The 12,877-nt window shown below is 39.4% G+C and overlaps 1 protein-coding gene across 1 annotated transcript in view; it reads right to left on the reverse strand.

Moving 5' to 3' along the window:
* LOC139714016 (uncharacterized) overlaps positions 1-12,877 on the reverse strand; it is a 99,865-nt gene that overhangs the window by 54,304 nt on the left and 32,684 nt on the right. Inside the window, exons 6-7 of the mRNA XM_071625746.1 lie at positions 6,549-6,711; positions 4,057-4,670 (exon numbers count right to left, since the gene is read on the reverse strand). Coding sequence (XP_071481847.1) covers positions 4,057-4,670; positions 6,549-6,711 — 777 coding nt within the window. The remainder of the gene's footprint in view (positions 1-4,056; positions 4,671-6,548; positions 6,712-12,877) is intronic.

The raw sequence follows: 12,877 nt of genomic DNA on the forward strand, positions 1-12,877 counted from the left end.
TAATTTATGCACTGAGTAATTTTCAAGGTATGGAGAAAAAGTGCAATTTCTGTATTGAACAGTAAATTGTTATCATTTTCATCTGGCCTTTGATTTATAAGAGAATCACTGTCAGGCAGAACATACATAAATATGTACTAAGTTTCAAGATAACTTGAGCCACTTCCGAGATATGGAGAAAGAAGTAAGTTCAGCACTTTCACTTGATCTTTGACCCCTTGACCTTTGACCTTCTTGGCAAAAAAAAAATCCCAGAGAATCTCTATTGCATTATACATGCAAACATCCAAGTTAAAAAAAATAATCCTGCTGGTATTGCATAAATATAAGGAAAATAGTAAAATTTTGAAGTATTGCCCTTGACCTTTGACCCCTGACCTTTGACCCCTTGAACCCTAAATTCCCTAGATAACCACTGCCAGTCAGTACATGCATAAATACTATGTTCCATGAAGATACCTTGAACAATTTCCAAGATACAGAGAAAAAAGTGAAATTTTAACATTTTACTTGACCTTTTGACCTTTGACCTTTTGACCTCATGACCCCAAACTTTCACCAGAGAATCTTGATTTGGTAATACATGTACACACTAAGTTTCAAGAAAATATCTTCAGGCATAGCATAGATATGGGGGAAATAGTGAAATTTTAAGCATTTGACCTTGACCTTTTGACCTTTGACCTTGAGCATGTGCACCCAAAAGTTGATAGGCACAACTTCACCCCCTAATACACATACATGTCAAGTTTCATTAGGACACCTCAAAAGGTTTTGGTAGTTACCCTGTCCACAAAATTCATTACGAACTGACGGACGTACGGACGGACGGACGGACAACCCGAAAACATAATGCCTCCGGCACCACTTCGTGGCGGAGGCATAAAAATTTTGTAGCTGAATAGTATCCATAGAGGCATGCCTGCAGGTGACATTATCAGGTCTTGTACCTTCCAATTTTCAGCAATAAAAGTAACCACTTTCCACTTATGAAAGCAGAAAAGAAAATTGGGGAAAAAAAAATCAGCAAAACAAGTGCGTTACATGGCAGGTGTGCATTCTGCATACTTAGTTTTGTGTGTAAACACACAGGATTTTGTTGGGGATTTTTGTTATTTTCTTTTGTGTGTGTGTGTGTTTTGGCTTTTGTGAGCCAACTCCTTCCGTAACAATGTTAAAGAGAAAATAAGCTGTACAGAAAAAAAGAAAAAATCAGATATGGTCTCACCAATCATAAAAAGACAAGACACTAAAATAAGCAGCTAAAAACTCCAAGATTGCTCCCATTTTTTTCTCTGGTATAATTTTCATCATTCCACTGTCTAGTGCAATATGAGTGCTCAAATTGTCATCATTGTTCAACTTGCATTGTTCTAGTGTTGATTTAACCTCCTGAGAACTGAGTGACACCCACCAAACTTTATCAGAGGAACATTACATTCAAGTCAATCCCCTCTCCATTGTTGCTCCTGTCCAATGGTTTCCCTTACAGAGGTCCTATATGATGCTGCCCTCTACTGGCAAAGTTATGCACAGTCAGGGCACCTTTCCTCCTACTTCAGATGTGAAAAGAACATAGCATCCCAGTTTCAGGTGACAGTTGGTCTAAAAATTGTGCTGTACAACTTGCTTATTCTGAATAAAATTTGATAACTAAGATGACACAAGACAGAAATTCAACAATATCTTACCTAATTTTCTGGGGTCCAAAGTACCTTACAAATTTGTGACCTGCTGCAACAAAAGGATCCGAAAGTCAGGGGAGGACAATTTTCTGAAAATTAACATGCCCATATTCCCTTACTCTTCCACTTTAATGTCATATATAACATGACTCATAAAAGTACTCAGTTGTGGAGATATCAATTTTATTAGCGCATGTCGAGTGGCTTAGGAAATCAGCGTTTCGAGAAAACCGCCTTCAAAGTTTTCCTTCCGACGCTATCAGGATCAAGTGGAAGCAAGACAGTTTTCACCGTTTGACAATAGAAGGTACGCTCCAAACAAACTCCACCATGTTCATTCAAGCTTAGCGCCAGCAGTCCACACACGACCAATCAGTAACCAGGATGCCACGCTCTGACCAATGAGATCACTCCCTCATTGCTAGGGGCGGAGTCTAGCTGCAGCGCTAAATCCAAATCTTCAGACACATTTCTGTTCCGTTGACAGTCAGAAAATCATGGCCCAGAAAAACGCTATTTTCTTGCCTTTCCTTTGATCACTTAGCTTCGAAATTTTAGCAGATGATAGAAAATACATTAAACTACAAAATTATGTCAAAAACAAAAATCCGAACGTTTTGACGGATTTTGATGATCTGACTTCAAACTCGATTTTCTCAGCTTACCCGTCAGCGACTTTAGGATCTTTTTGTTGTAGCGGGTCACATTTGGGATTCCTTACCATTAGGCAAACTGCTCTCAAAACTTCTTTACAAATACAAAACATAAATCATTCAACTCCTCTTTTTCAAAGTCCCAGTGATGACCAAAACTTTGGTTCTGATGTAGAGAAATCACAAATGTAACAGTGAAGGTGGAAATTTTCACACAACAGACTGATCATGCTCAGTCCAGGGAGATGGATTTCATATGTTTGTAATTTCTCTGACTGTTGATGTTTGTAATGCCTTTCTTCCTCTTTACAGATTGTCTTTCCTTTCCTTGTCCTTTCCTTGTATAATTTCTGTTCATTTCTGCAGCTATTTTTCTTCTCCTGCTCCTTGATCATCTTCAAGTCCACCATGTCTTCTGTGAAGCCATCTTCTTTTTCTGCTACAGCTGCCAAAAAAGCAGCATCCAGTGTCACATCAACTGGAAGGCGTTCTTTCCTTGATACAACAATCTCAGTCTGAATTCCCATTCAGGTGATTCAGGTAGTCCACTCATCTACAGGATGTACCTGTCAGGTTCCAGAAAGGCCTGGTCCTATTGGTCACGTCACCAGCGACAGAGGACAGGACTTCACATTCATTTGTATGACACAATGTGATATGGTCATACCTTTAATAGCTGACTATTCCTGGGCAACTGGTAGGAATTGTGTTGTCTGTGTTCTGGTGTGTGTGTTTCAGATAAAATGCTGCACGGGTCTGTACCCTTCATATGACAAGATGTAAGGGGTGGATCTTTGTGTGCAAAAGATGTAACACTATTCTAAAGTGGACCTACATTTTATGTCCTATATCCCAGGGGAAAGTTTTTTGTTTTCTTTTTCATTTTAGCAGAGAGGACATACAGCACTGCTCAGCTAGGCTCACTGAGTCGTGAGCCAAAACTACTTGATTTGTCAGGTAGACACAGTCTTACTGCCTATACTACAAGATGGTGCAGACCTTAATGAAGACGTATGGATTAATATTCTAACTACATTGTATCTGAGACGGCTTAGTAGGAACTGATCATGTCATATTTGTCAGTCTACCCACAAGGATTGACCCAAAACAATGATGGATGCTATAAGCCACCGGGTCAGTTCAAATAGGCAGTGGTGGATGGTCAAGTGTTGTGACTTCTAGCAGCTGCTGGTCACTATGATCACTTGCAATCTGTCAGGTTTCCCTGAGACATATACTCATCCATACATGCAATGGCTCCTAGTTACACCAGACATTCAAGAAGGACTGGATTAGAAAAGATTATGTGTCACAGTGCCAATTATCACTGGGCACTTTGTGAAGCGATATCTTGCAATCAAAACAAGAGTGATATCACAGCAATAAACTGCAATAAACACTTGACATCACTGAATAATTTGACAGACAAGGTATCAATGGAAGGAGAATTTTAATGCTTCATACAAACTTTTGATATCTCTGTTTAGAGACACTAGTTTGTACCAAAAAAAAAAAAAAGATTGCCTTCTGAAACTGTTCTGATAAAAAAAGATAAAAATATATTCTAAGAGTTCATATTCAAGTGTTGGTTAAGTTTTTGATGCATCATTAAGAGTGTGATATTGAGGACACTAATCAAAGGAGTTTTCCTAGGATTACAAGAATTTTCAACGTGCAGTTGCAAGGGTTTACTCCAAAGTAGACCTGTGTTGACTTACCATCACTGTACAGTGGTTCAGCAGCAGTAGGGACTCCACTAATGTGCTCTGGTTTTGGGTAGAGGGGTCCACACTCTGGTGGCCAGAAGGGTCCATCAGCAGTCAGTATCACACCATTCTTGTCCACATACTTCCCTTCCGCTATCTTTTTGAGCTTCAGTTTTCCCTTGCGGACAGCCTCCTTGAATCCAGCCTGTGTGAAGCAGTGGAAAGTCTTTCTGCGAATCAGTGTGATTGCCCTTTGCTCCTCTTCATCCACCTGGCTGATACGACTCACACCATCCCTGGCAACGGGGGTCAGGTGCTCACCCCTGGTTACAGTCACATCTGTGCTGCCTGATGGCAGTGAGTGCCTCCAGTGGTGAGGACTACCACCATCTGGTTCTTCCCCATTCTCATACTTGACCTTGTTTCCATTAATGTCTGTGTAGTAGCCTTCAACATGCTCACCAAACTCCCTATATCGTCTGTCATTGATCTCACGCTCAAACCACGAGGGCGCCTCCTCATTGTTGTAGTAGGTGAAGGTAGAGTTGAGATCGTTCCACTGGTACCTTTCTTTGAGAGATGGCAAGGCTTGGGCATGACTTTCACAATCTTGCAGACTCAGAGACCTTTTAGAAAGAAATGCCATAAGATATGAGAATTAGCAGGCTGGAGATTGGTAGTTGGAGAGCAGTTATCTAAAAGTGATTCTGTCTCATAAATACAGTGTTTGGTCATATGGAATAAACTGATAACCATTCATCATAATTACAGTAATACATCAAGTTCACTTCAATGAAAAATATTTTCACTTTCAATAATGTGTGTTTGAAAATTTGGCATGTCATAGAAGACATGTATTGAAAGCCTTAAAAGTTAACTTGAGGAACGACACAAAAAGGATGAAACATAGCGTATCATACAAGGTACCCAATGAATGGCGATATTAAAACCTGTGTCAAAAAAAGAAAAAATATCTGTCTGGAGTTTTCATTTCAGTTAATTTAAAAGAATTTTCCGATTTAAACATCTGATTTCATCATTATCAGATATCAAAGGAAAGCATAAGGAATTAGAGCCAAATTACTAATGCAAATATTTCATTTTGTCACAACCTAAATAAGATGGAAAAGTACTTCTAGAGACTATTATAACTACGCGAGACACTTCCTCAGTAGAATGATGTGACGGTTTGAAATCCTCAGACTCGTGCACCACATTTAATTTGTCTGTGTTGCATCACTGATGGTAAGTCCGAGGATTTCAAATCATCACATCATTCTAATGAGGAAGCGTCTAGCCTAGGCGTGAGAGTGTCTAGAGTTAATTCTTTCCCATCTCATTTTGGTTGTGACAAAATGAATCATTGCCATTATTTATTCTACCAACTATATACCTTATAAACCTCTTTTCAGATCAAAGCCAATGTCAAATATTTCATGGGCAAGATATTTTGCCAATCGGGAGTTTTGAGACAATATAATTGGTGGCTGAACTTGTTATTGGATATCATACTGCTTGCATGTGCTCAGTATGCATACACTGTAAGGGGATGCATGAACACATAGAAGGCAAGGCATTTATGTGCAGCTGCTGCCTACTCATGTTGCACGTATGTGCATCGCTCTCATACTTTAGCTCATCTTTGAGATTTATCTCCCCCTCACCCATGCATCGGAGAAAAATTTACTATGAAAGTATGCATTCTCAAAAAGAAGAAATTAAATGTAACATTTTGGCCAAATTGATCCACCATGAATAAACTTGAATCTACAGTTATCAGTGTATTTATTCATGTGTACCTTAACTTAAGCTCTATCATTTTTGTTTCTGGAGCAAAAGATCTTAATAGATTCCTTAATTTGGGGGGTTTGGAGCCCTCCTTGGGGCCCTATATGCTGCACAACAGACACCGGACAAAGTTGGATGCCAGACGATGAATGATTGCAATTGAAAACAGATAAGAGGAAGCCCATATTTTTCTGAAGATTTAGGAAAAAGAGTTATCCTTAATAAGACTCCAATTCCTTTTTCTTGACAGGGTGCATTTTATTTTCAGTTCAGGGAAAATGCTCTGGTTTTCATCATAGTGATTTAAAGGGGATGGCTAGTAAATGATCAGTGGGAATCAGTGGGAATCAGTGGGAATGCTGGAGGATGATTGTTCCAATCCTTGTGGGATTCCTTTAAGAGTACATTATACACGCGTATATCTATTGTTGTGTGAAAATTATTTGCTTCAGAATGGTCTCATATTCAAGAAAAAATGTTTCCAGGTTAGCATGCCTGGTCAGTGACGGGGCATTAATCTGCACATTACTTGATATGAGACCGTTCTGAAGCAAATAATTTTCACACAACAGTAATATATAATGTACTCTTAAATGAATCCCACAAGGATTAGAACAATCATCCCTCAGCATTCCCACTGATCGGTTACTAGCCATCCCCTTTAATGACCAATGATGTGAAAATTGGCAAAAAGTAGGAGGAATATGTGCTCTAACCTTTTTTCCTCTTCTTTCTTCTGTCGCTCCTGCTTACGGAGGCGGGCACGGTATCGGTTGCGTCGCATACGTTCCAGGGGAGGGGTCTCCAGGGCATCCCGAACCCGTCGCTCCAGCTCCTGTTCAATCTGCTCCTGGATGCTCTGCTTCCATACATCTGTCTCTGGACAGTGGAATATCAAAGAAATACAAATACATGATGGTTCATGTTATCGTCATCATTACCATCTGTTACTATGTTCAATGATGTGTACACGTATCTGTGCTGTACATGAAGAGCTTTAACTCTTGCAGCTTTACTAAACTCAACACACAGAGAAGGTGATTCTGCTTATAATAATGTCTAGCATACAATGCACCACTTATATTCTACTATTTGATACAAAAATGATAGAGGAAAGCTAAACTGCATACACAAATATCTCCTATCTCAGTGCTTAGTTATTTTGTCAGAATAATGTAGACATACACCATGTATGGCAAATTTTGTGTTTGTTTATAATCAAATGTATCAAATAGGGAGGTCCAATATTTGATGATTTGTCATAGATATATAGTCTCCTCTCTTTCACTCAGCACATCTGTGTGCATTTTCAATAGATAGTTCATATAATTTTAATACGAAGGTAAATTTCACAATTTTTTTCACAGGGAGGCTTACCTTACTAGGATTCAACTTGACATTTCATCATTTGTGTGTGGTCTTTCCCCTTTTCTCTTTTCCCTTTTCCTTCTCATGCATATATTTAGAGATGGTCAATTCATAATCTAGGGTAACTCAAAGCATGCAAACTGCCACAGTGAAACACAGGACTCGGAATTCCAGTAATACAGCAAATTCAGCCCAGATGGAATCACGGACATAATACTCCTTGCTTCTCTATTCCTCTCTCTTTCTCCAATTGCTGTTATCATATCAGTCTTTTGCAATGAATTCTATTTCTACATCTCACAGCACTATCCAAGGCCGTGCTACAATGTAACTGTCTTTATATTTGTAATGACATCGAACAGAAGCCACTCAAGTCCTGACATTAGCATGGCATCTGATCATTTCATTATACAGTGTATGCAACTCAATTGTCCAGTCTACTCTTAATGGAGTTTCAAATGTCAACAAAGTACAGTGTATACTGACTTATGAACACTGAGGATTGCTAGTTGGATATAAAGTCACTCTTTCTGCATTTCATGGCTCTATATCAATGTTGTATTACAAGATCTTTCCTGAAAGTGTAGCAATAACTCTTCAAACTATTAGTCATCTGACATTGCACATCAAAGGAAACATATCTTTCCAAACTCTTTTCTTATGTCTTGTATTGTAGGTGACAGATTCTGACAAAATTAACTTTGAAGTTCTGATGTTCGTTCAGAATTTTGAGGCAAACAAAGCTGTTAGCAATGCTTATACATTTTCAGTGTTTTCAATATTTTTATGTAATTCCTCTTTGGAGAGATTGTCTCTCAAACTGCAGTAGATATAACTTTAGACATTAAAAAGTTGATGAAGCCGCTAGGGACGAGTCCCGAGAATACTCGGCTGGTGTCTATGGGAAATGCGTGTTATAGCAAAATCAGTCTGTCCTCAACAGGTTAATGTAAGAAAGGTTTCAATGACTCCCTGTATGGCATAGAGCAAATAGTGTGGTTCACACTGACACATACTACAGGGACACATCATATCTGCACTAGGATTAGCAGAGGCCATGTAATGCTCTCCAGTCCAACACACAAAAGTTTCAATGATCACACAGGACACACTGACTACACACATGGTAACTCTCTAGATGATACTGGATGGGAAAATAGGTTCTGAAGAGACTCATGATATGCTAAAACAACAAGAATGCTACATACATTGGTACAGACTTTGGTGAAAAAAAAAATAGTATCATACATGAACAAATAAAAAACACAAATAAATGAGGTTTCACACACACATACACATACACACACAAAAACCCATCGAAATACTGATAATATTCACGGGCTATCAAAAACACTGCAACACTAAAGTCAGTCAAATATGCCATGAAGAGCGCCATCTATTGTCATAATGCAACAACACTGCACAAAGTGTCTTCAGTTTATTCAGCTACAAGTTTCATTGAGCTTTGAATGTGATGTCTTCAGTTTATTCAGCTACAAGTTTCATTGAGCTTTGAATGTGATGTCTCCCTGAGAAATCTACAATGATCACATTTAAGTCAAACAATCAAATGTAAATCAGCTTTCAGCCAATCAGAACTGCATGTTTTGAGACTTAAAGGACAAGTTCACCTTCATAGACATGTGGGTTGAGTGAATGCAGCAATATTAGTAGAACACATCATTGAGAGTTTGAGGAAAATCGGACAATCCGTTCAAAAGTTATGAATTTTTGAAGTTTCTGCTCACTCAAGGCTGGATGAGAAGACTACTATAGCTTGTGATGTCACATGAGTACAACGATATAAAGGAAGAATAAAGAAAATTCAACATATTTTCACTTTTCTTGCATAACAAAAGAACACTTGACTTCTCTCTTTCAGAAGGCAGGGGGAATAATATTACCCTTAACATATGTCAGTAACAAGTCGAAGAAATGTTCACTTTATTCAAAAAGTAAAGTTTTGTGAAATTCTCTTTTTATTTTCTTTATATGGTTGTACGCATATGACATCATACACTGTAGTAGTCTTCTCATCCAGCAGTGACTATGCAGATACTTTAAAAATTCATAACTTTTGAACGGATTGTCTGATTTTCCCCAAACTTTCACTGATGTGTTCTATTAATATTGCTGCATTCACTCAATCCACATGAAGGTGGACTTGTCCTGTAATGTATGATATTCTGACAAATCACATTTGATCATTTGATCACAATTTTGGGACAACAAAGCCCAGTTCACACAAAGGTCAAATCAGCCTCAAACCAAACAAAGTGGCTGAGAAAGTTATGGCCTTTGTAAAGGCTTTCTCATTTCAGTAATTGCTAACAAAGTGAACAGAGTTACCAGAGCCAGCCTGAGTCAAATCCAAGAGAGAGGTAAGCCATGGCAATATATGCATCTTGGCTGACACACAGTTTCAGCTTCTCTTTTCACTTTCAGTGCTACAAATACTGTACGAGCTGAAATTTCGCGGTGGTTTTATTTTTGTGAATTTCGCGAATCGCCTTTGAACCGCGAAAATAACAACACATGAAAATAACAACGCGCGAATAACTAAGTTCAGTTAGACCCTCGTAACCGCAAAATTAACAACACACGAAAATGTCCTCCAAGTAGCAATTCGCGGAAATATCTGTACGCGAAAATTTCAGCTCGTACAGTAGTGAGAAATCGTAAAAATCCTTTGCAAAAGGCACAGGAAGTAATTTATTGCTGTCATGCCCAAAAGTATGTTTAATGAAAGATTGGAGCCAAATTCTCTCTCCTTCCACTTTTTTTTTTTTTGGGGGGGGGGTGAGCGGGATGTCTCCTTCAGTGGCTACACTTCAAATTTGAAGGGGAAACCCCTCTACTGCAGGGTTTCTCATGGTTTTATTAAAGTAAAAAAGAAAGAAAGAAAGAAAGAAATGAAGTGTGATGCAGGGACTGGGTACTGCCCCCAATCCCCATTATATATTCTTCACACAAGTAAACCATGCATTTCTGTTTCTAAGTAAATGCTGGAGAAACAAGTGTTACGACCAAAATCACTCCGAGAATGATCGCACAAAAGAAACAATCAACTGATGTTCAGGCGGTTTATTAACAGTGATATTGTGGGTACAGACGGGTAATCGGCGTCATATCAGTACAACAATGATCAATAGAAACAATTACAAATCGGTAATGGAATCACTTACATGCGTCCAAACTATCACAAAGTCGCTACAGTTCCCTGATAGTGTCCAGATACGATGTTCGATGCACAAATGAATGATCCGCGATGCACCGATGAATGATTCCTGCGACGTAAATCCAGAGGCACAGGTTACAATAGTCCGCGTTATAATTCCAGGGTATATGTCCACAATAGATCCACAGTATAATGTGTTACGACCAAAATCACTCTGAGAATGATCGCACAAAAGAAACAATCAACTGATGTTCAGGCGGTTTATTAACAGTAATATTGTGGGTACAGACTAGTAATCGGCGTCACATCAATACAATAATGATCACGAGAAACAAATATAAGTCAGTAATGGAATCACTTACGTACACATTACACGCAATATCCCTGGAAATGTCCAAATACGATGCTTGATGCACAAATGAATGATCCGTGATGCACCGATGAATGATTCCTTCGACGTAACTCCAGAGGCGCAGGTTACGATAGTCCACGGTATAGATCCGGGGTAAAATCCACGAAATATGTCCACGGCGAAACGTGCAGAGTCCAAACGTTGTGACGACCACGTCCAGTTGATGCGTTGAATGATGATTCACTTAATATTGTCCAGCTAGGAATCCAGCCCGTCACAGCTTTTCCGTAGCAATGTCCATTGACATAAAAATGGTGTCTATCCCCAATGAAGGCAAATTAATTATCTGCAGGCAAAATGTCTCCCAGGCTTTATCTCCACAAACATAACAGGTCAGCAGGTAACACAGGACTGACTATAACCAGTCGCTTCAAAGCCAGAAGTGACGTAACTCTCAGAGCAGAGGTGTTGGGTACTCTGCCTACTGCAGAATTTCTCTGGCTTATATACTATCCATTCACCCCCTTCTAGCACATTCTATAACTCTCTCCAACCTGCTAGCCAGTCCAAGTTCCAGGAAACTTGGATGACTCACTGCCTAACTATGTACAAAACATCATTGCCAAGAATAACTACCAATCACATTGGGCTACAGGGACAGTGCCTCACTCAGCCAAATAGGTTAGCACTTCCCAGAACATTCTGGAAATGAGTGAAATCATTCTAGATTGAGTGAGCTATAATGTTTTTCCTATTCCATGCATGTACTGTATAGCTACATTGTATACCACCTAGAAAATTCTCCACTGATCTGGTCAGCCTGTATGTACTATATGTATACCACATAGAATGTTCTCCATTAATCTGGTCCACCTGTGTACATACACATTAAAACAACCATGCATACAGTACATCATACATGTACATAACTACTAGTGTGTACATTTGTGACACCATCCCCCATGGGAAAAAGAAAGCCTTGCCGTAGCAAGGGTTTCTTTTACCTTCACAATTTCTCATTGTTATTTGCAACGAATGTGAGGTAAAGTCCAAGTCAAGCAACAATAATCACATACTATCACATGCCTTTTGGATAGCTGTATTAATTCCATGTTCTCTTTTCATGGATACCATTTACAATGATATTGCTTGGATTCTCTTATACAATCATATCAAACTGTTTTGCACACATTAATGAATATGCTAAACACATACACTGGAAATGATATGCGGTGAAAACTTTTCACCTTTAACTTCTACTGTGCTATCCACTATCTATGTCACACCAACTGACTTTCTGTCATAGCACTCTTTCAGCACATTGACATGACGCATCCTCTGATCTTTGCATCTGTCTGGTGTGCTGATCACATAGTTCACATGATCATTGAGTTTCTTTTTGACACAGTATGGGCCACTGAACTTGGCTTTCAGTGGTTCACCTTGTATGGGCAGCAGTACAAGAACTTTGTCACCTGGTTTGAAGGTTCGGGCTTTGGCATTTTTGTCTGCCTTTCTCTTCATAGAGTCTTGTGACACTTTCAAGTGTTCCCTAGCTACCTCACAAGCCTTTGAAAGCCTTTCACGAAACTTTGACACGTAGTCAAGTAGGTGGACCTCATCATCCTCCGTCATGAATTTCTCTTTGATGAGCTTCAGTGGGCCCCTGACTTCATGACCGTACACCAACTCAAATGGGCTGAAACCCGTCGACTCATTTGGGGAGTCCCTCGTTGCAAACAGCAGGAAAGGGATGCCCTTATCCCAATCCTCGGGATACTCCTCACAAAATGCCCTAATCATTGTCTTTAGGGTCTGGTGATAGCGCTCCAACGCACCTTGGGATTGGGGATGATAAGCTGACGATTTCAGCTGCTTCACACCCAAACGATACATCACCTCTTGAAATATGCCTGACATGAAATTTGACCCTTGGTCAAACTGCACTTCCTTGGGCAACCCATACCTAGTGAAAAACTGCACTAGAGCATCTACCACAGTCTTAGCAGTGATATTTCGCAATGGAATAGCCTCTGGAAACCGTGTAGACATATCCTTGATTGTCAAGAGGTACTTGTGACCTGACCTAGTCCTAGGCAAAGGTCCAACACAGTCAACTAGAACCCGACTGAATGGTTCTTCAAACG

This window comes from Diadema antillarum, unplaced genomic scaffold, assembly GCF_040938485.1.
Source record: "Diadema antillarum isolate AM-2024a unplaced genomic scaffold, OU_Dant_1.0 scf00000045, whole genome shotgun sequence".
Lineage (NCBI taxonomy): Eukaryota > Metazoa > Echinodermata > Echinoidea > Diadematoida > Diadematidae > Diadema > Diadema antillarum.